Genomic DNA, 22,432 nt, shown 5'->3' on the forward strand with positions numbered 1-22,432 from the left:
TTGGTACCACATACATAGAGAAAAGCCAGAAGTGGTGCTGAGGCTCAAATGATAGAGCTCTAGCCTTGATGAAATCCAACGACAGTGCTTAACCTGAGTTCAAGCCCAGGACTGGTTAAAAAAAAAAAGAAAAAAAGAAAAAGAAAGAGAGAGAGAGAGAGAGAGAGAGAGAGAGAGAGAGAGAGAGAGAGAGAAACTATATGCAGTAGGCAATAAAAATGTTTTTCAAAGGAGTAAAAAAAATGAAATCCTAGTTCTTCCTTACTTATTAATAACTTAATGAGCATACAAATTTAAAGAAATTAAACATGTTCATTTAGTTCCCGTCATATTTTCTGTGCAATACTGACAGCTTAGATTGCCAGCCAATGTCTAATTCCTGCCATCACTAATCAAAGGCATGTGACCTTTTTTAAAGCACTTGTTTGTTTCAACATGTTGATAAAAACAAAGCCAATTATCCAGAATGAAACATTATCATCCCTCCCTGCCCAGTGAGGGTTTTGCCTCAAGTTCATTGCTTATCAACCCCTCTCCTCTACAAGAAGCACCCCACACCCCACACCCCACACCCCACAGCACACAGCACATAGCACACCACAATGGCTTCCAGTCACTCACACACACACACACACACACACACACACACACACACACACTTAATCCTTACCCAAAGGATGACACAGAATGAAGGCAAGACACGGCCCAGGAAGGAACCTTACCTGCGCTAGGTTGTCAATGCCACCCAAGTTGTAGAGTATTTCCTAAAAAGAGAAAAACAACAGAAGATTCTTGAAGAGTAGGGGCTATGTGGAAGTCTATTTTACATGTGACCTTTTTTGCTGAGTAATTAGATTTGTGATTGTTTCCATAAAGTTCACATTCTAATGTGAATATGGGAAATTCAGCATGTGCCACGCCTGTCATATTCAAAATAACCAAGCCAGGGGTGGGTGGCTCATGCCTATCATCCTAGCCCTTCAGGAGGCTGAGATCTGAGGCTTCTCGTTTGAAGCCAGCTTAGTCAGGAAAGTCTGTGAAACTCCTATCTCCAATTTACTACCAGAAAACCAGAAGTGGGGCTGTGACACAAAGCTCAGGGGCAGCGCCCAGGCCCCGAGTTCAAGTCATATGACTGACAGAAAATAAATAACTGGTTACTTGATATGAATGTTGAGATGACAGGGAAACAACCGACATGTGCTCAGAACACAGTCTGTTCCTCATGTGTGGTAGTTCCTCTTCCGTCAACCCAAAAGATGACACTGGGAAGGTTAAAGACAGCTTCATTCAACTCTTTCATGTCTCCATGAGGCACCTAAGACTAAGAAAGGAAGCCATCTTGCTTGATACAGAGCCAAGTATCACCCAGCTTCCAGCACCTTCCTTTGGGTCTTTGCCTAGGGTAGTTAGGTCAACCAATAAAGCCTCACTCAGTAGCCAATTAGAAATCAGATTTCCATCACCCCGGACCTGCCCCTCCCACCTTCTCTTTCAACAAGACCCTGGTTACTTGTACAAGTAAAACTACCTGAGAAGCCCAAGATTTCAAACAACAGCAACAAAAATTGTAAAATGACAAGAGTTCCCACAAGGCTTCCAGCTTCTCTGCACCACAGATACTGATATGCTATGGAAAATAGGGGAGGAAAGGTCTGAACATGAGATGTGAGAATGGGGTCCAGCTCCCCAAGAGAGGCAGGAATGGTGGCCCTGGCAAAGGCCTCCAGTAACAGAAGCTGTCAACTGTAGCATGGCTTTTATGACCTTGCCCAACAATTCTTGGCAACCCAGAATGTTATACAACGGCTGAGGACATCACATGCTCTTCTGTGTGGGAAGGCTGCCAGGAGCAAGGCCGGGAGAGTATCCCCTTCTACGGAAAGGCTGGCAGTCTGAGGCCCACAATTAAGATGTATTCAGTAACAAAACCTCATCCACAAACTGGTCCCTGAATGCCTTCCATTAGAGAACAGTAGAATCAACCTTCTTCCAGTCCATCAAGGACTAGAGAAAGAAAAGTAACAGGAGAGAAGGGAGGGGAGTGTGACTTTATGGCCACCCATTTCCTTAATAAATACACAGAATATCTCTAAGGTAAAGACTTCTCCAAGTCAAAAAGCTGGATCCTCCTCCTTGACTACTTCTATTGGTTGTTATATCTACCTTGTTTTCATCCAAACTGAGACATGTCAGGAGGCAAAAAGAGGTCCTGGGGTTCAGTAAGTGGGAAGGAGGAACTCACACTGGGACTGGTACAGAGAGAACGGAATGAACAGTCCACCCATGTGTGTGGAGCCCACACACAGCTACAGAAGGCAGCCAGAAATGCACAGGACACAGCACTGGATGGAGGACCATGCCATACAGGGAAAAGGATAGTAGCGAAGAAGCTATTTGGAGAGTCTCCAGTGACACATTAGCTTATAGCACAAGGCCAGTTTACAATGTAGTAGTCTGAGGCAGGGATGAATTAACAAAGGAAGGATGTGCAGTTACCATAAGCCCCTAAAGATTCAAATCAGAGCAAGCCAAATACTGTGTGTGTGTGTGTGTGTGTGTGTGTGTGTGTGTGTGTGTGTGTGTCCATTTTTTAATGCTTAACTGGAGATAAGGGTTTCACAGACTTTCCTGCCTAGGCTGGCTTTCAACAATGGTCCTCAGACCTCAGCCTCCTGAGTAGCTAGGATGACAGGCATAAGCCACCAGCACCCAGCTCAAAATCTGTTTTAAGTGTAGAACTTGAGAAAGATGATTGTGTAAGGTAATGAAAGGAAACAGATTCTGATTTAATAAGAATTCATGAGTAAAGTTGAATCTAGTCTAAAATGTCTAAATCGTATGAGTTTTCTAGTAGCTTATAAATATGAGGTTTGAAAGGAAATACTTCCTCTGGAAAAAAAATAATAACCTGATAAGTATAGAAATGTGTGCAAATAATGGAAACACTCCTGAGACACTTAACATGCCATGGTAATGCAATCATCTGTAAGCTATTTTGAGGCTTTCTCACACCATGGCAAGCTGTCCAACAGACTCATCATCAGCTGGAAACTTGCTGAAACACAAATTACCAGTCCCTGAATTGGACACTGAAATCAAGCTACAAAAATCAGTAAGTCCTTCTGGTGTTCCTGATGTGCTTTGAATTTGGAGAAGAGCTGCTTTATAAAATCTGTTCTCTCACCAGGAGCCAGTGGCTGATGCCTGTAACCCTAGCTACTCAAAGGGTTGAGATCTGAGGCTCACTACTCAAAGCCAGGCCAGGCATGGGATCTATGAGACTCTTATCTCCAGTTAACTACCAAAAAGCCAGAAGTGGAGCCGTGATCCAAGTGATAGAGTGCCAGGCTTCAGCAAAAAGAGTTAAAAGTATACAACTACATGAGTTAAAAACCCTAGTACCAATACACGAGAGAGAGAGAGAGAGAGAGAGAGAGAGAGAGAGAGAGAGAGAGAGAGAGAGAGAGAGAGAGAGAGAGAGAGAGAATCTCCTACCTCTCTATACAAGCTAGGACAAGAATAATAACTTTCTGGTCCAGAAGTGACAGGTATGAGCCAATAGTCTGGGCCTCTCTTGGGAGCTCACTAGAAATTCAGGATTATGAACCTATTGGACCAGAATCATTTATAGGTGAGTCGTATGCAATATTAAAGTTTGAGAGGCAGCACACACAACTTGCTAGAGACACAGGGTAAGATTCTGGGCTCAGCACCTTCTCCAAGATGAGCAGGGCAGAGAGAGGCCCTCCCTCTGCTCACCTCCAGTCCAGGTCGGGATGCAGGGTGGGAAGGCATGGGTTCTGGAGCAGTCAGTATGGCTGCAACCCTGCTGTTCTCATGGCTGCTTCCAGAGCCACACAGTGAGGCCCTGGCTTGTCACTGCAGGTGCATGCTTGAAGGTGTGACCCAGATATACCTGGAACTGGCTGAAAATGCCAGGTAGCAATGCCAACATGAGTGAAAGTTCAAGCCAGTTAAGCCTCGTGGATGATGTGATAGAAATACACAGCGCTTGAGCCAAGTCCTTTCTAAATCTTTTTAAATAACACATGAGATAGATCCCACATTGGGAGGTGACCAAATTGTGAGAAAAAGGTAACAGGGCCTATTGCAAAGAAAAGCACACCAGATTTATCTTCATAACAAGCAAAATTTAGGTGTTTTTGTCCAACCCACCTGATAACATGGATCTCTCATTAGTAGCCTCAGACAAATTAACACTCTCAGAAAATGGATGGATGGTGCTCGATTAACCCACTCTCTGAAAGAAGAAAAGAGATAATGTTGATATTTAAAGTCTCAGGGTAGACACTACATGATTGTAAAGGAAAATAAATAACATGCTCTACTTATTTCCGTGGAATCGGCCATGAGAACTGTTAAATTTGATCCTTGAACCCTTGGCTCTTTTGATGAAATAAGCCATCGTATCAACATGAGACAGAGGCCCCCATGCTTATTGGGTTCATAGCAACCACACTGATTCAATAATATTTCCTGGTGCCTTTAAAAGCAAAATAAATAGCAGTGCTAATAATTAGTTAGGCCAACTTAATAAGAAGGTATGCCCTAACAATGCAGTGTACCTCTGGAAAGCTAACATGAATTAAAACAAAAACATTTTCATTTTATTTTTTAATTGAAGAGAAGAACAATTTGTGGAACCTCGGCATTCGATGGGATGATACCACCCATCCTCCTCCTCTTCCCCCTGACAATCACAGATCCTTGCCTTTTATATTTAGATAATACCCACTGAGGATCTAGCTTCAAGAAGACAACCAGAGAAGCGCTTGTGGCTCACGCTGTAATCCTAACTACTCAAGAGGATAAGATCTAAGGATAGTGGCTCAAAGCCAGCCCAAGAAGTAAAGTCCATGAGAGTCCAATTGACCACCAAAAAGCCAGAAGTAGAGATGTGGCTCAAGTGATAAAGCAATAGCCTTGAGTGAAAAAGCTAAGGGACAGAGCCCAGATCCTAAGATCCTTGGATTCAAATCCAAGTATCAGAAAAAGAAAAGATGCATCATCCTTTTCAGGAATTGATCTGCTCATCTAATATGCTGTCTGACATTTCAGTCATGAGTGACATGGATGTTTTATGAAGCTTAGAAGAAATAGACAGCAGAAGAATAGACATGGACCACATCCCCTAGGCCACATGAGCAGTTTCTTTCATTGTTCACTCTTGAGTCAAGTTCAAGCTGGTAGAAAATACAGTGAAAATGTGAAGGACAGCAGGCTGTCATCGCAGCTATTCAGGAAGCTGAGGCAGGAGAATCTACATTTGGGTTCATCTCACACATAAGGAAGTTGGCCATTGGCAGCTCATGCTTGTAAGCCTAGCTACTCAGGAGGCTGAGATTTGAGAACTGAGGTTCAGAACCAGACACAGCAGACAAATCCAAGAGACTCTTATCTCCAATTGACCAGCAAAAGGCTAGAAGTGGAGGCATGGCCCAGGTAAAAGAGGGAAGCTGTGAATGAAGTCATGAGGTTCTGCATTCAAACCCCAGTTCAAGCAATCAATAAAGCTGTCACTCCACTTGTTACTGAAATAAGATATATAGAGGAGGAGATAGGACAATTGTATTATTTTCAGCAAATACCAAAAAGAGCCCAACTCAGAAGTTAAAATGAGGAAGTAAACAGTAAAGTGAAGTTATAGGTTTAAGAGGGAGGTTATTAAACTCTTCCTTGTCTTTTGAAATACTACAGATGCCATATTTTGAAAGGTTATTTGGAAATACATGAGATGTTATCTCATGTATTTTTTGAAATGGTGAAAATTAGGGACTCTTCCTGATAGGGAGGAGACAGAAAGAATGTAAAGACGTACCTGGCAAAAGGAAGTCCTGAAAGTCACCTGTGTGTTGGGGCAGGCCTCACTCATCTCACCCACTCCAAACCATTGTCTAAGGCTTAGGAGTTGCTAAATCATGTAATCAAGTGTTTTCAGTTCAAAATACATAAGGTACAAATAAGAACCACTGAGTGTGTGTGTGTGTGTGTGTGTGTGTGTGTGTGTGTGTGTGTGTGTGAAGGTACAAGGGTTTGAACTCAGGGTCTAAGCACTGTCCCTTAGCTTTTGTGCTAAAGGGTGATTCTCTGCCACTCAAGCCACAACTCTACTTCCTGTTTTTGGTGGTTCATTGGAGATAAAAGTTTCAAGGAGACCAGGAGTTTGGCCTAGTGGTAGAGTGCTTACCTAGCATGCACAAAGATCCAGGTTCAATTCCTCGGTACCACATACATGGAAAAAGCCAGAAGTGGTGCTGTGGCTCAAGTGGTTAGAGCTCTAGCCTTGAGAAAGCCCCAGGATAAGTGTTCGGGCCCTGAGTTCAAGCCCCAGGACTTGAATAAAAAAGTCTCAAGGACTTTCCTCCTTGGGCTGGCTTCAAAGTATGATCCTCCTATCTCAGCCTCCTGAGTAGGTAAGATTAAAGGCATAAGCCACTAGCACTAGGCTACTACCAAGCCTTTAACTCCCATTTCCAGCATGAGAGGCAGGAATTATTTCATACCTACATCCTTGCACCAGAATGAAAATCCAAGTCTCTGCCATGGCCACGCAGCCGTCCATAACCTCACCTCTGTTCCCATCGCCCTGCACAGCCCCTGTTCACTGCCTCCAGTGCCTGGAACGGGGCTGTGCCAGGTGCTTCCACAATCACCTTCCATGCCTTCCCAACACCAGAACCTTGAAGACAATGAGGAAGCTGGTTTCCAAGATGACATGAGGCCAGTCCTGGAGTTAGTCTAACCACAGCATATGTGAAGGAGGAGGTCAAGCCACTGACAAACCTGTTCATTTTAAGCCTAAGTGATGAGACCAGTGCTCCCTGAATGCCAGGTGATCTACCCTAGCTGCTCCCCCTACCTCTTGGGCAGGAGACTGGCCCTGTGCTTAGACCACAGCTTTCTTTTCCTAGCAGTGGGTGACTGAGTTTTCTGAGGCAATGAGAACCCCAGCAGGGCTGCAGAGCCAGAGGGCCCCACAGCATTCCTTGCTGAGAACTCCTCTTCCCACTACCACCCGGCCTCCTCCAGGGTGAGTACCTCATCAGTGACCTTTCAAGACCACTGGGACACAGCTTAGTTTCTTGGGAAAATAAAGGAACTCATCCAAGCCCAGGGCTGTGAACCAAGCCCTGGTGATACTCCATCGTGAATCTCCTGCATTGGGGAAAATAGGGGAATACCTGTTCATCCCCAGCAATTCTAAAGTACAGAAGAAAAAAAAAAAAAGCTCTTTACAAACAGGCACATGGCCTGTGTCTTTTCAGGTACTGAGGTTTACAGTCCTAACGACACTGCCAAGACATTCCATGCCAAAGATCTAATAGAAAGAGCCCTCAAGTGGCTCTCAATAATTTAAAAGGAAACAACAGGGGACATTTAAGAGATTACTCATGCTACTATTAAGCATGTTACTGCTGGCAGTAGACAGTGTCCACGAGGAAAATCAACTCTCCTGCGGGTTTTTTTTGTTGTTGTTGTTGTTTTTTGCGTGTCTATGTGGGAGCAGGGTGAGTCATAGGGCTTGAACTCTGGGCCTGGCCACTGTCCCTGAGCTCTTCAGCTCAAGGCTAGCATTCTACCACTTTGATCCACCGCACCACTTCCAGTTTTCTGGTGGTTTACTGGAGATAAGAGTCTAACCAGGCTTTCATGAACCATGATCCTCAGATCTCAGCCTCCTGAGTAGCTAGGATTACAGGCGTGAGCCACCAGTGCCAGGCTTTTTTTTTTTTATTCAAATAAAGATAAAAAGGCCTTTTCTGTATCTTCCCTTGCCCTTTAAGGAAAAGGAAAGAACAAATGTCCCCGAAAGGACTTCTGTTCACTTTTACTACTGTAGGAGGGGCAGTAAATTAAAGGGCATGGAGCTGTGTCAGGGTTGAACGCTCTGGTCTAAGCAAATGGCTTTTGGATGGCTGTGTTGCAACCTCGGGACGGATGCCCTAAGCTATTAATATTTCAGTGTGGTCCTGGCCTGGGGTGTAAATGTAAATAGAATTCCTGGTGGCTGACTCCTCCGGCTCTCCCAGGCTTTGACCTCTGAAGGAGAGCACTTGCTGTCTCTTTGGCAGCTCTCACTTGTCCCCCCACCCCCCGCAAAAAAAAAATCCTTACCCCCACACATGAGCACACAGCCCTGGGCCTAGGCCGTGGCGTTCCAGAGGACTCCACGCTCTGTAAGACGATACATGCCACAGTAGGCCAATAATGGTGGGAGCTAGAAATATGACTCAGAGCCACCAGACAATCCGCAGAGTAACAGACAGACTGCAAGGATGAGTGTTTTTCGACTAGGTAGCCGAGTCTCAAGTCGTGTTCTGCCACCCCATCCTTCATCCGGGTCTCCCTACAGGAGATGTCATCACGTGTGTTTAGTATGGAGACAGGACTAGTGAGCTAAGGTGGCTCCAAGTCCTTTGAGATAGCCCTGGAAAGGTCCACCTGCCTGCGTGCATTGCAAGGCGCCAGGCACATGGGACAGGAGGATATCACTCCACTCTGTGTTGGAACTTGGAGCACAGTGTCCTCAAGACTATTAATACACAGCATTGACCCAGGCCACAGCCATTGGCTGTCAGCATCCAATGTGACATGAGGCATGCTATGGAGATAAAAAAGAGAAGGAAAAAAATGTCACTGCAGATGTCATCTCTACATGGGGTTTCTAGTTCTTTTGCAGTACAAGAAGACCACGTGGGATATGAGAGAGCCACGTGTCCTGGGTCACAGAATGGCAAATGAGATTAGTAAGAGTCCAAGGGGTCCCTGGAGGGTGGAAGTGACTGCAACACTGAGGCACAAGTCAGAGGTTTCCCAACAGGGTGTGCAGAGGGGGTGGCCTTCAGCTGGGGAGATGGGGCTGCCACACACACACTGCTTGGCTCCCAGAAGCTCACATCATGATTAAAAATCCAGGTTTATTGGCCAGAAGCCAGTGGCTCAACCCTGTAATCCTAGCTACTTGGGAAGCTGAGATCTGAGAACTGGGCTTTGAAGCCAGCCCAGGAAGAAAAGTCCCTGAGGCAAACAAACAAAAAATAGACATGTAACTATGCCCAGGCCCTAAGATCAAGCCCCAGTTCCAGCACAGAAATAAATAAGTAAAATAACAATTGCTTGTATGAGAAAGTTAAAGAATAAAAGGTACAGGAAAAGGATACCAGCAGCCAAGACTCAGCCTAACTTCTCGGCTCACTCATCCATCCAATGAGATACACCAGAGTCAGTTCCACCTCAGTAACTTGTATGGATTAGCAGACAGGGGGGGAGCTAATATATGTACATTTGATGGATGGGAGAAACCCCAAGTAATATTTCATGAGAAATAAACATGTACCTGGTGCCAGTGGCTCAAACCAGGAATCTCAGCAACTCAGGAGTCTGAGACCTGATTCAGTTTCCTGTATTTTTGTTGTTGTTGCTGCTTCATCTTAGCAGTATTTGGGAGGTTGAACTTCAGAGCCTTGTATTTATTAGGTTGGCATTCTACCACTTCAGCCTAATGGCTCTTTCCCTCAAAAAAATTTAATAAGTGACCAAAATAATTTGATGCAAAGCAATTCCACATGAAGAATCTCAATCTCAGTGTTCTCCAAACAAAACATAACAACAGTAGCAAACAACAAACATGCATTGCTTAAGTGAAGGACAAAGACCAACCCTAGGCTCAGGAGCTCAGTGTGTACTGAGGGTAGAGTGACCAGGGGGTGAAGAGGAAAGGAGCCGGGGGGATACAGGAAGATACAGGCCAGAAGAGGCTGGATCCACAAGAGAGCAGGATGCAGTGCTTTTTTTTTTTTGCCTTTTTTTTTTTTTTTAGGCAAAGAATTCACATGGCAAAGACTCAGCGGTAAGAGAGGGAAACCCTTCCAGGCACAGAAACTTCCTCTTCAGAAACTCCGCAGTGCAGTGTGTGCTGAGTGTGTGCTAAGCCTTGGCTTCAATCCTCACACCAAAGAAACTTTTAAAAAAAACACTAAATGTAAAGGAGATGAAGACAAGAAGGAATGAGATCTCAAAGCTCATCTCAATCTGCCTAAGGAACTGGCCATCGTATTTTAAGTACCTAATGGCACAAACCTCAAGCTATATGTGTTTATTTAAACCTTCTCTGCATCCAGGGCTGCTCATTGGTAGAACCCTTTGCTTAGCATGGGCCAAGGCCCTGGATTGGAGTCCAAGCCTTTCTCCATAACAATTCATGGGACTGACTCAATGAGCTTTCTAAGTAAGTTCTGAACTAGCTGGCAGCCCAGAACTGGCAGCAAAACCCCTATTGACCTCTCTCTGTACCATGTAATGAGATGAAATCACAGGACATAATGTCTCCACCAACTTCGTGCACTTCGAAAATCACAGTAGGGCCAGGTACTGGTGGCTCATGCCTACAATCCTACCTGCTCAGGAGGCTGAGATCTGAGGACCGCAGTTCAAAGCCAGCTAGGACAGAAGTCTGTGAGGCTCTTATCTCCAATTAATCACCAGAAAACCAGAAGTGGTACCATGACTCAAGTGATACAGTGCTAGCCTTGAGCCCCAAAAAAGCTCAAGGACAGTACCCACTCCCTGAGTTCAAGCCCTATGACTGACAAAAAGAAAAAGTATTACAATAGGTTCAAAACACTAGAGGGAATCTTCACTGAATCTTAACTTCTAGTCCTCTCATCTCATGTCTTAGTTACATGGTGAGATCTTCAGGCAGACAACCAAGTGAAACTCAATAAGGAAATAGATGTGGGCTTAGTACAGTGGTTCACTCCTGTAATCTCAGCTACTTGGTAGTTAAAGATAGTAACATTGAGGTTCAAGGTAGACTTCTAACTGAAGCCAGAACCACATCAGGGGCTGTTCATCTCTGTAGCCATGGACAAGAGGAAGAGGGACTTTGGATCATTCTACAACCATATTGCCAAGGCAAGGTTGGTTCGCAGATGGGTCTGGGCTCCCAATCAGTCTTGTTCTAAGGGCAAAGCCAAGTGGCACGACATCCTCAAGGTGCCCCACCTTGCCAACAACCAGCACTGGACCAAGAAGCAAAGCTCCCACTGTCAGGTTTCATCCAGCCATGACGTAGCCATGTTTTCCTTTGGATTAGGGGAGGGCTGCTTCACTGGCCTGAAGGGAAAAGCCCTGATTCCTAATCATCCTTATACCCTTACCCTCCTCCCTCCTGCCCATCCACTTCCTTTCCTGCACATCACAAGTGCTCATCACTTTGTTTAGTTACTTCATTCTAAGCTTTCTCTCCAGCACTAACTCTTTTCTCTTATTTAATTGTGCCAGTCCTAGGGCTTGAACCCAGAGCTTGGGCACCGTCCTGTAGCTTTTTCTACTCACAACTAGTACTCTACTACTTGAATCACATCTCCATCTCTGGATTCTAGTGGTTACTTGGAGCTAAGAGTCTCACAGACCCTCCTCCTCGGGCTGGCTTCAACCCTCAATATTCAGATCTCAGCTTCCCAAGTAGCTAGGATCATCAGTTGGCTTGAACCACCAGTGCCCGGCTCCAGCAGGAAATCTGATGTTCCCTGAGGAAGGTGATACAAAGCCATGTGAGAGAAAAGCTGTAAGATGTTCTCCTTGTATATTTCTAAAGAAAGAGAGGTGGGGAAAGCTTATCCTGGCCACCCTAGCAAGGTTACCTGAGGTGAGGGACAATGGAAGATCTTCGTGGTTAATCCATCTTTGACGCAGACCTGCTTTTAGAATAGAACTGAACATTGTGAACTGTCAGCAGCCAAAGGTAGACATAAAAGGATGCTTTGATGTGCCACATCCTGAATTCCTTCTCCTGCTATGAACTCACAGGGGTTGACCATTACGCTTCCTGCTTTGAGAATGTCCAGGGACTGCTTGGGTTACGGGAAAGTAATTCCATCCAAGCTAGGGTGCCTCATTCTTCACAAAGAATAAGGGATCTCTAAGAATACAGCGGCTAAAGAGTTGTTGAGATACCTTTGAGGTTGGGTGCCTGTGGTTCACACTGGTAATCCTAGCTATTCAGAGTCTGAGATCTGAGGATTGTGGTTCAAAGCCAGCTCAGGCAGGAAAGACTATGAGATTGTTATCTCCAACTAATTACCCAAAAAGCCAGAAGTGGAACTGTGGCTCAAGTGGTAGAGTCTTAAGTGAAAAAGTTAAGAGAGACAGTGCCCAGACCTTGAGTTCAAGCACTAATACCAGCACAAATGGGGGGAAGATGTCCTTTTGAGCTAATCGATGCCAAGCCTTGACCTGAGATGTTGCCCTTCTCCCAAAGTAGCAATTGCTGAAGCTAATACCAAAAATAAAAAGAGAGGGAGAGGGAAAAAAATTTAAAGAACAATGTTTCTTAATACTATTTCACCCATGATTCTTTACTGCTCATCATTATTCTACTTTGTTCAAGCCAGGGAGAGCTTCCAGGCCTTTGCAATGTCCATACTTCTTTCAACCATCTTAATGTGCACATAGAGAATGGCGCAATTGCCAGGACTCACTGCTGTGGCTCAAATCCTAGCTACTCAGGAGACTAAGATCTGAGGATCATGGTTCAAAGCCAGCCAAGGGAGACAAATTCCTCAGACCTTGATCTCCAATTAACCAGCAAATTAACAGCCGTGGAGGTACAGTTTAAGTGGTAGAGCACAAGCCTTGAGCACAAAAACCAAGGAAAACAAGAAGCTCAAAATTCAACCCCGAGGACTGGTACAAATAAAACATGACCCAAAAAAATGTAACTGAGTGTTTTCCCACTTCACCTTACCAGTCGTCAGATGCAGATGGGTTCAGTGCCTGAGCAGAGAGATCTCAGTGAACCATGTGGATGGCAGCTCTCTCTTTCTCAAGGGCCTTCGCTCTGTTATCATTGACTAGCTCTGTGGCCAATCATCTCAACTGCTTCAAACCACACTCTGCCTAGGAGGGGCTGAAGCAGCCACCCTGGGGTTCAAGTCTGTCTGTCCAGAGAAAGTCTTACCTGCATATGAGTCTATTCTTCACCAAGGCTGTGAAAATCTCCTGAAATAATGGATGCTGAGGGTGTTTGCTGAAGTTTCTCTCACTCTTGTAGTTTATACTAAGATCAAACAAACAGAAGAGCATTTTATAAGAAAAATTCTTTGGGCAACTTCAAAGTTACCAAGGCAGACAATGGCACTCAATATTTAGGCAAATCCTGAGACTCTTGCAGTTCAACATATCACAAAAGACAAGTACCAACTGTTAAAATAGAATCTAGGAAGCCAGGTCCCTGTGGCTCAAGCCTATAATCCTAGCTACTCAGATCTCAGAGGGCTTAGATCTGAGTATCACTGTTCAAAGTCAGCGCAGGTAGGAAAGTCCATGAGACAAGACTCTTATCTCTAATTAGACACACACACACACACACACACACACACACACACACACACACACTACTCATTTCTCTCTCTCTCTCTCTCTCTCTCTCTCTCTCTCACACACACACACACACACACACACACACACACACACACACTTGTTGGAGGTAGCAAAATGGCATATGGAAAGAAATGGTCTATACAGCTGCACACTAAGCATAAAAATGTCCCCCTTCTGTCTTGGCCCATCTTCAACTCCATTGGCTACTGTAGCCTCCAATATTAGAGGTGTCACATAAATTTCTTTACAGACTCTGTATTTGTTAGCAGTTTATACTTCCTCAACTCTTTTGATTGATGGTTGCTGGTGGCTTGTCTAGTGTGTGTGTGTGTGTGTGTGTGTGTGTGTGTGTGTGTGTGTGTGGTGTGCATGTATGCATTTAATAAAATTTCAAAATATTCAAATTTCATTTTCTTTTTGATGACATTACAACACATCAGAGGTCTACAATACTCCCCAAATACCTTAATTTACACCTGAGAGAAGAGAGAAGATTCTGTACAAGAGGCACAGTGCTACAGAATCTACACTACAGTATTGTTACATATTAAAACAGGCTAATTTTAAGATCTTGGCCAATAAACCAGAATGACAAAGGCAAACTCTGTAACCTTGTGATGATCTTCAGCCTTTGTCATCCTTCAGACGGAATTACATTGCCTCTTCCTGCCCTAGCAACAAATGGGTTGTAATAGTTTCTTCATACATGGATACTACTAAACCAAATATGTAACAAAAAATAGTGTTCCTCATTAAAAACATTTTTTAAGGGGCCAGGAGTGTGACCTAGTGGTAGAGTGCTTACCTACCATACATGAAGCCCTGGGTTTGATTCCTTGATACTACATACACAAAAAAATCTAGAAGTGGTGCTGTGGCTCAAGTGGTAGAGCGCTAGCCTTAGGCAAAAGAAGCTCATGGACAGTGCCCTGAGCTCAAGCCCCAGGACTGGCTCTCGCTCTCTCTCTTCTATAGGTAGGTAGGTAGACAGATAAATAGATTAGATAGATAGATAGATAGATAGATAGATAGATAGATAGATAGATAGATAGATAGATCCTTTCACATCTTCTCATTGCTGGAAAGATGGGAACAGACTAAAAGCTAAGGCACATATTGGAATAAACAACCTAGAAACTCTCCTTCAGCAGCAGGGTTAACTGCGGGGTCCTAACCTCACAACCCAGCTCCATCCGTGACCACTGAGGCTGCTCGTGATACACTACATGCATTAAGCTGAGAATCCTGGTGGAAACTGTTGAAACAGCATTTCAATGTTAGTTCTTCTAACCAAGTATAAATAAGCGAACTGGAATGGGTCACTGAAGACAAGGTTGATGGCTTACCTAAAATTTTCAAGCTCCACAGCCTCTGTGGATTCATGCCATTGCCCTCGAACCCTGGGCACCCCTGCCTTGAGGGCATTCTCTGACTTCACCATGCTGTTTGGGGCACTATCAAAGTTGATGGCTGGAAGCTACCAAAATAGAAGCACAGAGGACATGCAATCACAATTCCAATAGTCAAGTTACAGTCAAGTTATCCGGATTCTTGGAGACTCAGTGGAGACCACTAACTTGGCAGCTACAGCTGTAAAGGCCAAGAATTGAACAATAGGAATCTTGAGCTGGCACCAGTGGCTCACGCCTACAATTTTAGCTACTCAAGAGGCTGAGATATGAAGATCACCATTCAAATCCAGCCCAGGCAGACACATCCATGAGACTCTTATCTTTAATCACAAAATTTAAAAAATAATAATAATAAACAACAAAAGACAGAAGTGTGCTGTGGCTCAAGTAGTAGAGCATTAGCCTTGAGCAAAGAAACTCAGAGACAGTGCCCAGGTGCTGAGTTCAAGCCCCAGGACCAGCACAAAATAATAACAAAAACAACAGTAAAAAAATAGGAACCTTGAAGCAACCATTCCACCTTGGATGAAAGCAATGCACATTCAGAAACCAAACCCTCAGTTCCTTGAGGCTCTCCAATGCTTCCATCCCAGTGGGTTTGCCCCATTCACATCAGGGTAGGTCCTGACCACATCACCTGTCTAGGCCTTCTTGGGGACAGTTTACCTCTCCAGGCATTTCTCACAGTCAAGTACAATATCTAGTTTACATGTGACCCTTCTACCCTGGAACTCAGCCATTTAAGAGTCATGAGACTCTTAAATCAACCAGTAGAAAGCTGGAAAGTAGAAATGTGTCTTAAATGATAGAGCTCCATCTTTAAGCAAAAAAAGCTAAGGGACAGTTCCCAGGCCCTGAGTTCAAACCTCAGTACTGGCACAGACACACACACACACACACACACACACACACACACACACACACACACACACACACGCTTAACATGTTTTGGGTTGCGGTAGTTAAGTATGCAGTTCAGACACCAGTGTCTTCCACCTCTACCAATAGCAACGTCTTATTGCCATTTTGTTCAATGTTTGCTAGCCACTTCCTTCAGAGTTTCGATGAGTTTTCTCAGTCCACCTGCAATGCTTTCCCCATCAAGAGCACTGATGGCAAAGCAGCCCACTGCTCAGGGATCTCAGCACCCCACCCCCATTCTTGCATCCTGGCACCACACTCTGGGGGGCAGGCCAGCCCTGAGCTAGTAAGCTGCAGTGCTATGAAAGCTTTTTCGTGTCAAGGCAAATAAGGAACCAATCATGATTTTTTTCTTTCATCTTTCATCTATCTTATTTAATTGGAAATAAATTTTTTAATTTGTGTCAGATTTCTAAAGCAATAGGACATCCTACTCTAGGCAGATTTATTTAAGATTTGGAGAAAGCTCAGGAGAAACTTCCCACTTCGCTTCAAAGACAGCTTAACGGCAGGTCTTCATAAACTAGTGGCTCATTATGTTGAAGAGAGGAGGAGAAGGAAAAGGTGGTCAGTGTTGGAAAAATGAATCTCTTGAATCCTCTAGAGTGGCATGTAGGCCATTCCGTCAGAGTTGGCTAACAGAGACTAAAACGCTTTGCTGCTAAAGCCACCCCGTACTTAGTGAGAAGCACAGGATAACAGAGGGCAGATGCATGAGAGGACAAGGCTGGAAAAGCTGTAGATGCCGGGTCTTGTTGAAACAGCCCCATGAAGGAAGGGAAACTGGTGAAAAACAACGATACTAAACCTACTATGTTCATAAAGGTGTTAGACAACACCCTTCAGAAACATGCCATTGCCATTTATAATACATGCACAGTCTTTGAAAACATTACCTGCTGTTTGCTTGACTGGACGTTCAAAAGGCACCGGAGTCTTTTAAGATCTGAATAGTCCCTAGAGGAGACAATAGCACGATATCAGGCAACATAGGCTACAGGTAAACAAGGTCATGTTGCCCACTACAGCTGGCCCCTTGCAGGCCAGCCAAGGACACACACACACACACACACACACAGAGTCAACCATTTCCTTTAGACCTCTAGAAAGGGTCATGTTTCTGTCATCACTGTAACCCAGAAAAGCCCTTGTCAGGATTGTACTCTTTTTTCTCCAGAAGCCACTGAATTCTTTCAACAGTCACTTCCCCAGTGGTGGAGTCGGGGGCTTACCAGGGGGTACTTCCTGGCTGCTTCCTGTCTGTTGATTTGTCAGTGGTCTTCACCTTTTTGTCTTGATCAGGCATTGTAAGACATCAGTGCCCCAGAATTCACATCGCATTCCTTATACAATAAGACCCAGGAAAGATCTTTAGTTGGGTTGTGCAAGCCAAAATAATCTCAATTAATATGGACAAAATTAACTAATTCTACATCCAAAAGTTCAGATTAATTTCTGATACAAGTTTAGTGTTTATCTTCCAAGAGCTTTGCAGCATGCTTGACAGAGGTCTGAAGTCTATATTTGCAGGCTTGAGTTTGACTTCCAGGTTTCTGACTCATAGACTTAAAGTATCGCTCTGCATGCCAGCAAAAACTCCCCCAGGATAAGTTTCAAAATACATGTCAATTAACAAATAATTAAAACTCAATTGACATTAATAGTATGTGATCTCACTTATGTTTCTCAGTGAGTTTTATAACTGCCAATTCCAGCCCGGCGTAGTAGCTAGCGCCTGTAATCCTAGCTTCTCAGGAGGCTAAGATCTGAGGATCACAGTTCAAAGCTAACCTGGGCACTAAAGTCCATAAGACTCTTATCTCCAATTAAGCACTAGAAAACCGGAAGTGGCGCTGTGGCTCAAGGGGTAGGGCGGTAGCCTTGAGCTGAAGAGCTCAGGGACAATGCCCAGGCCCAGAGTTAAAGCCCCACGGCCAACACCACCACCACCACCTGCCAATTTCGACAGAGGGATCCTCTCTCATCAAGAATCAGAGAAAACTCCACTTCTCACAACTAAGCACCGAGTGTGCCGAGGCTACTCAAAAGGGTGTTGTGATCTCACGATTCCTCACGTTTATAAGCTTTTACTTGAACCCCTAATATAGGTAAGCACCAAACCAAAGCTTTTCCACAAGCTTGAGTCAGTTGTACACAGCCCCTGTGCTCACCCAAATAACCAGCAGGAGGCTGGTCAGTCTGAAAAACCTAGCTTAATGCAATCATCTATGGTAGAACCTCTAGTAGAACCATCTGGTTGTGTTTTTCTCTTTCCCAGTTTCTTCTAGAAAGAAGAGAAAAAGTTGAATATGGTACACACTTATTCTGGGAGAGAGAAAGTTGAAGATACACAATTCCATGAATTTGTTACACTTTCCATCACTGGGAGCCAATACCCAATATAGACAACTTCAAGGAGAAAAGATTTGCTTGGTTCCAGAAGTTCAGTCAATAATTCTTGACTTCATAGTTTCTGGGTCTACATGGAGCCCATACACATGGTAGAGGAGCTTGAATAGTGACTCTCTGACTCAGAGTACACAGGAAGCAGGAAGAAAGAAGGCACCAGAGACATTCAAAGACACACTCCCACCAAAGACTTGTTTCCTCCACTAGGCCTAGCCTCTTCACTTCCCACTACCAGCTGGTAACCACACGTTCCATACATGAGCTTGTGGAGTTGGATTTGATTTAAAAAAAATAGTTGTTTCAACAGCAGTTTGACTATGTGGTCCAGGCATGATAAAACATGCTTTATTAGCTTATGATTGCACATCTCCATGTATTGCAAGGATTATAGTGAAAATCTGTGCAAGTGTCCATGTAAGAGGAATTAAGACAAAGACTGGTGGCTGATGCCTATCTAGCCACCTGGCATCTGAGAATCATGGTTCAAAGCCAATCAAGGCAAAAAAGCCCATGAGACTCTTATTGCCAAGTAACTTTCAAAAAGCCGAAAGTGGAAGTGTGGCTCAAGTGGTAGAGTGCCAGCTTTGAGTTAAAAGGCTAAGAGCCTAGGACTAGAGTTCAAGCCTGGGCAAAGGGGGAAATAAAGAAACCCCATCAGTTCCTTGACACATACTTAATGATAAGACAAGGCTGACACAGTCCTCCTGAAACTTAGGTTGAGGGATAAAGCTGAAGTTTAGTTTAGAGGAATTTTGTTGTTGTTGTTGTTGTTGTTGGTTTGCTGGTCCTGGGGCTTGATCTCAGGGCTTGGGCTCTGTCCTGAGATGTTTTTGTTCAAGGCTAGTGTGCTACCACTTGAGCCACAGTTCTATTTATGGCTCTTTTTATTTATTTATTTATTTATTTTAGTGGTTAATTGAAGAGTCTCACAGACTGTATTGACCAAGCTGGCTTTGAACCACAATTCTCCTATTTCAACCTCCTAGGTAGCTAGAATTATAGGCATGAGCCTCCTGTCCTCTTTTTTTCTTCTTCCTCTTTTAACATAAAGAAGTGGGCTAGAAGACTCAAAGGAACATAGGCTCAATGGTTTCCCTCATTTGTCATCATCAGTAGAAACCTTGGGCTCTTCTAGCAGAGATTTACAATAGAACAAAACCTAGATACATAAGGCCATATAGTATGACACTAAATGAAAGGACCTCCAGGATATAGAAACAAAAGCCATATAATAAGTGATTGTTGTCCTTAATGTACTATGTTATTTCTCATCTCTCTTGCTGTCCCTTGGTTATCTCATATTATTACAGAATTTTACCTTGTTATCTGATATATTGTATATATGCATATTTGTTTATTTAAAATCGGATAGGGAAGGGGGGAAAACCAAGATGAGGGATGGGGGTGGGGGGAGGGAAATGGGGACCAAGACATGAGAAAGGGTATCAATGTTTGTGAAGTAATGCACCATCTGGTGAATATAATGTGACCCTTCTATTAATTATGATAAAAAATATGGAAAAAAAAGAAGTGGGCTAGCCAGTATGTTAGTTTACAAATAGATCCGGCCCTGGCACTTCTACTGTATCTCAGATGGGATGGGATGGAAAAGGAAATCTCCAAAGGAATTCTGATCTTCCATTATGGTTAAATTTTTAGGGTAATGCTGAAACAGTCTCCAGAGATGCCTATCTTATTGTTCCTCCATCTCTTGTTAATTGCAGAGTGAACATGGGTGACAGAGGGAGGGACCCAGGCTGTGGTGAATTTGCCTCATTGACTAATTAACCTAAACTGTGGAAGGTAAACCCACAAACTAAGGGAGGATTCGGAATCTGATTTTCAGATCCTTCACCAGGAAGTCCGTCCCCAACCACGATGTTTTCTCTAAAAGCCAAAGATCCTTAAATGGTCTCACATTTCATAAATAAAAAGCAGAAAAACACTGGAATCATCATAGGAAATAACTTCAAATCCCACAAATACCTTTTCTTCCTACCAATGCTTAGATTAACATATTCATAAATATTTTGTTGTATATTCTTCATTTACTAATGGTTAGAAAACAGCACTTACAAAGTAGTAATAGGAAGAATGTTCAGTGTGCTTGAAGTTAATCATTATTTAGTTTATATCAGGTTTATTTTAATCTTTGTACCAGCTTTTTGGTGGTTAATTGGGCATAAAGAGTGTCACAGAATTTTCTGCCCAGGCTGGCTTTGAGCCACAATTCTCATATCTCAGCCTCCTGGGTAGCTAGGATTACAAGGATGACCCACCAGTGAGTGGCTTGTATTCCTGATTAAAATTCTACACCCTACACCAGAAGCATCCAGTGAAGCCAGTCACTGGTGGCTCATACCTGTACTCCTAGCTACGCAGGAGGGAGAGGATTGCGGAAGATTGTGTTTCAAGGCCAGCCTGGCAGAAAACCAGACTCTAATTCCAAAATAAGCAGCTAAAAGGAGGGTTGGAGGTATGGCTTAAAGAGCATCAACTGGGGTGGGGAGAACGGGGACAAAAACATGAGAAGAGGGTATCAATGTGCAAGAAGTAATGTACCCACTACCTGACGAATGTTAACTGTAACCCCTCTATATGTTACCCCAACAATAAAATAAAAAGCATCTACTCTCTGAATTCAAACCCAAGTACTTCTGAAAAAAAAAAAAAAAGGACAGAGAGAGGGGAGAGGGGAGAGAAAGGGAGGGGGAGGGAGGGAGGGATGGAGGAGAAAGGAGGGAGGGGAAAGGGAGGGAGGAAGAGAGGGAGAAAGAAGGAAAGGTCAACTTGTTGAAAAATAAGACACAAACACAAATTGTCAAAGAAAAGGAAATATTCAGGCAAAAAACATGGCAGACAGATCCACTACAGACAGAAAAAAAGTAAGTGTGGTTCTGTAGTCTAAGATATAGTTCATATTATGTCAAATCATATACGACTAAATGGTTTTATTTGATTTTCAAGCCAGTTTGAACTACAGGCCTTTTGCTTGGCCTTTGGGAGAGGTGGGGGACAGATCTTGGATGGTGGCATGAGCTACCACCTAAGCCACACCTCCACTTCTGGCTCTTTGCTCATTAAATGGAGATATGATGGTTTGGGATTTGTCTGGCTTGGCTGGTTCAGAACCTTGGTTCTCAGATCTCAGTCTCCTGAGTCATCAGAGTTGTAAGTGTTGTTATCTTGTCTTTTTTATTTTTGCCAGTCTGGGGCCTGAATTCAGGGCCTGGGCCCTGTCCTTGGACATTTTTTGCTCAAGGAAAGCACTCTGCCACCTGAGCCACAGTGCCACTTCTAGCTTTTTCTGTGTATGTGGTACCAAGGAATCAAACCCAGGGCTTCATGCATGATAGGTGAGCACTCTACCACTAGGCCATAGGTGTTGCTATTTCTCTATGGGGTATGGATCGAGCTAGCAGAACAGAGGCAGCTTTCAAGGAAGACACTTGGAAACTGCAGCACTGCGAGTTATCACCTAGACTGGGAACAGAACTTGAAGGAGGACACACAGGTGGAGAGTCAATGGCCAGCTGCTGAGAAGAAAGGCACAGCCTCTTCCAAAGGGGCTCAAAATTATAGAGAAGCTGAAACAAAACACAGGATGACAAAACACATTTCCAGGTCATCAGCTGCCTTCATTCCCAGCTAAGACCCAGGGGGTGAGCGGTGTCCAAGGCCACTCAGCTGTTTTAGGAAAGGACTAGAACCTAGTTCACCCACAGGGTGGAACAGTCTAGATTAACAGCAAAAGAGAACTTGTTGACTTTGGCCCTGAGTCAAAGGCAAATGGTGACAGAATGACTGATGTGTGTGTACTTCAGTTCCTAGATGCTTTTAAATGCTCTGTCCGTAAGACCTCCATCTCAACAAATAAGCTAGGCATACTAGTGAGTGCCAGGAATCTCAGCGACAAGGAAAGCATAGATGAGAGGACTGCTTCCAAGACTGGCCCTGTGCAAAAATGTGAGATACTACTGAAAAACAGTTAGAGCCTGGTTAAAGAGGAAGAGCACTTGTCTAGCAAGTGTCAAGCCATGAGCTTCAACTCCAATCTCTCCCTCTCCCCCCCACCTCTCACACATGCATACACACATACCACATATACAAAATATGGGCAAATGATAAATTTTACCTTAGGAACTAGTATCCAATGATTATAGAACACTGGTTCGAGAGAAAAAAAAAGTTTCCCCTGAGAAACTGGGCACCAGAGGCTCATGCCTGTAATTCTAGCTACATAGGAGGCTGAGATCTGAGGATTTGGGGTAGAAGCCAAACAT

At 44.0% G+C, this 22,432-nt stretch overlaps 1 protein-coding gene across 6 annotated transcripts in view; it reads right to left on the reverse strand.

The window, feature by feature from the left end:
• The window catches only part of Nek10 (NIMA related kinase 10), a 134,265-nt gene that overhangs the window by 108,758 nt on the left and 3,075 nt on the right, over nt 1–22,432 (reverse strand). For 5 of the 6 annotated variants that reach the window (XR_016533408.1, XM_090322485.1, XM_090322467.1 and 2 more), the window contains exons 2-7: nt 16,973–17,083; nt 16,637–16,697; nt 14,754–14,884; nt 12,986–13,084; nt 4,180–4,264; nt 723–764 (exon numbers count right to left, since the gene is read on the reverse strand). Coding sequence is in view for 5 of the 6 variants with exons in the window: in XM_090322485.1 (XP_090178611.1) it covers nt 723–764; nt 4,180–4,264; nt 12,986–13,084; nt 14,754–14,884; nt 16,637–16,697; nt 16,973–17,046 (492 nt within the window). In the remaining variant the exon portion in view is untranslated. Of the gene's footprint in view, nt 1–722; nt 765–4,179; nt 4,265–12,985; nt 13,085–14,753; nt 14,885–16,636; nt 16,698–16,972; nt 17,084–17,911; nt 18,025–22,432 lie in introns of all 6 variants that reach the window. The other variant, XM_090322478.1, reaches the window with a different exon arrangement.

This window comes from Megascapheus bottae, chromosome 2, assembly GCF_031878675.1.
Source record: "Megascapheus bottae isolate mThoBot1 chromosome 2, mThoBot2.hap1, whole genome shotgun sequence".
NCBI lineage: Eukaryota > Metazoa > Chordata > Mammalia > Rodentia > Geomyidae > Megascapheus > Megascapheus bottae.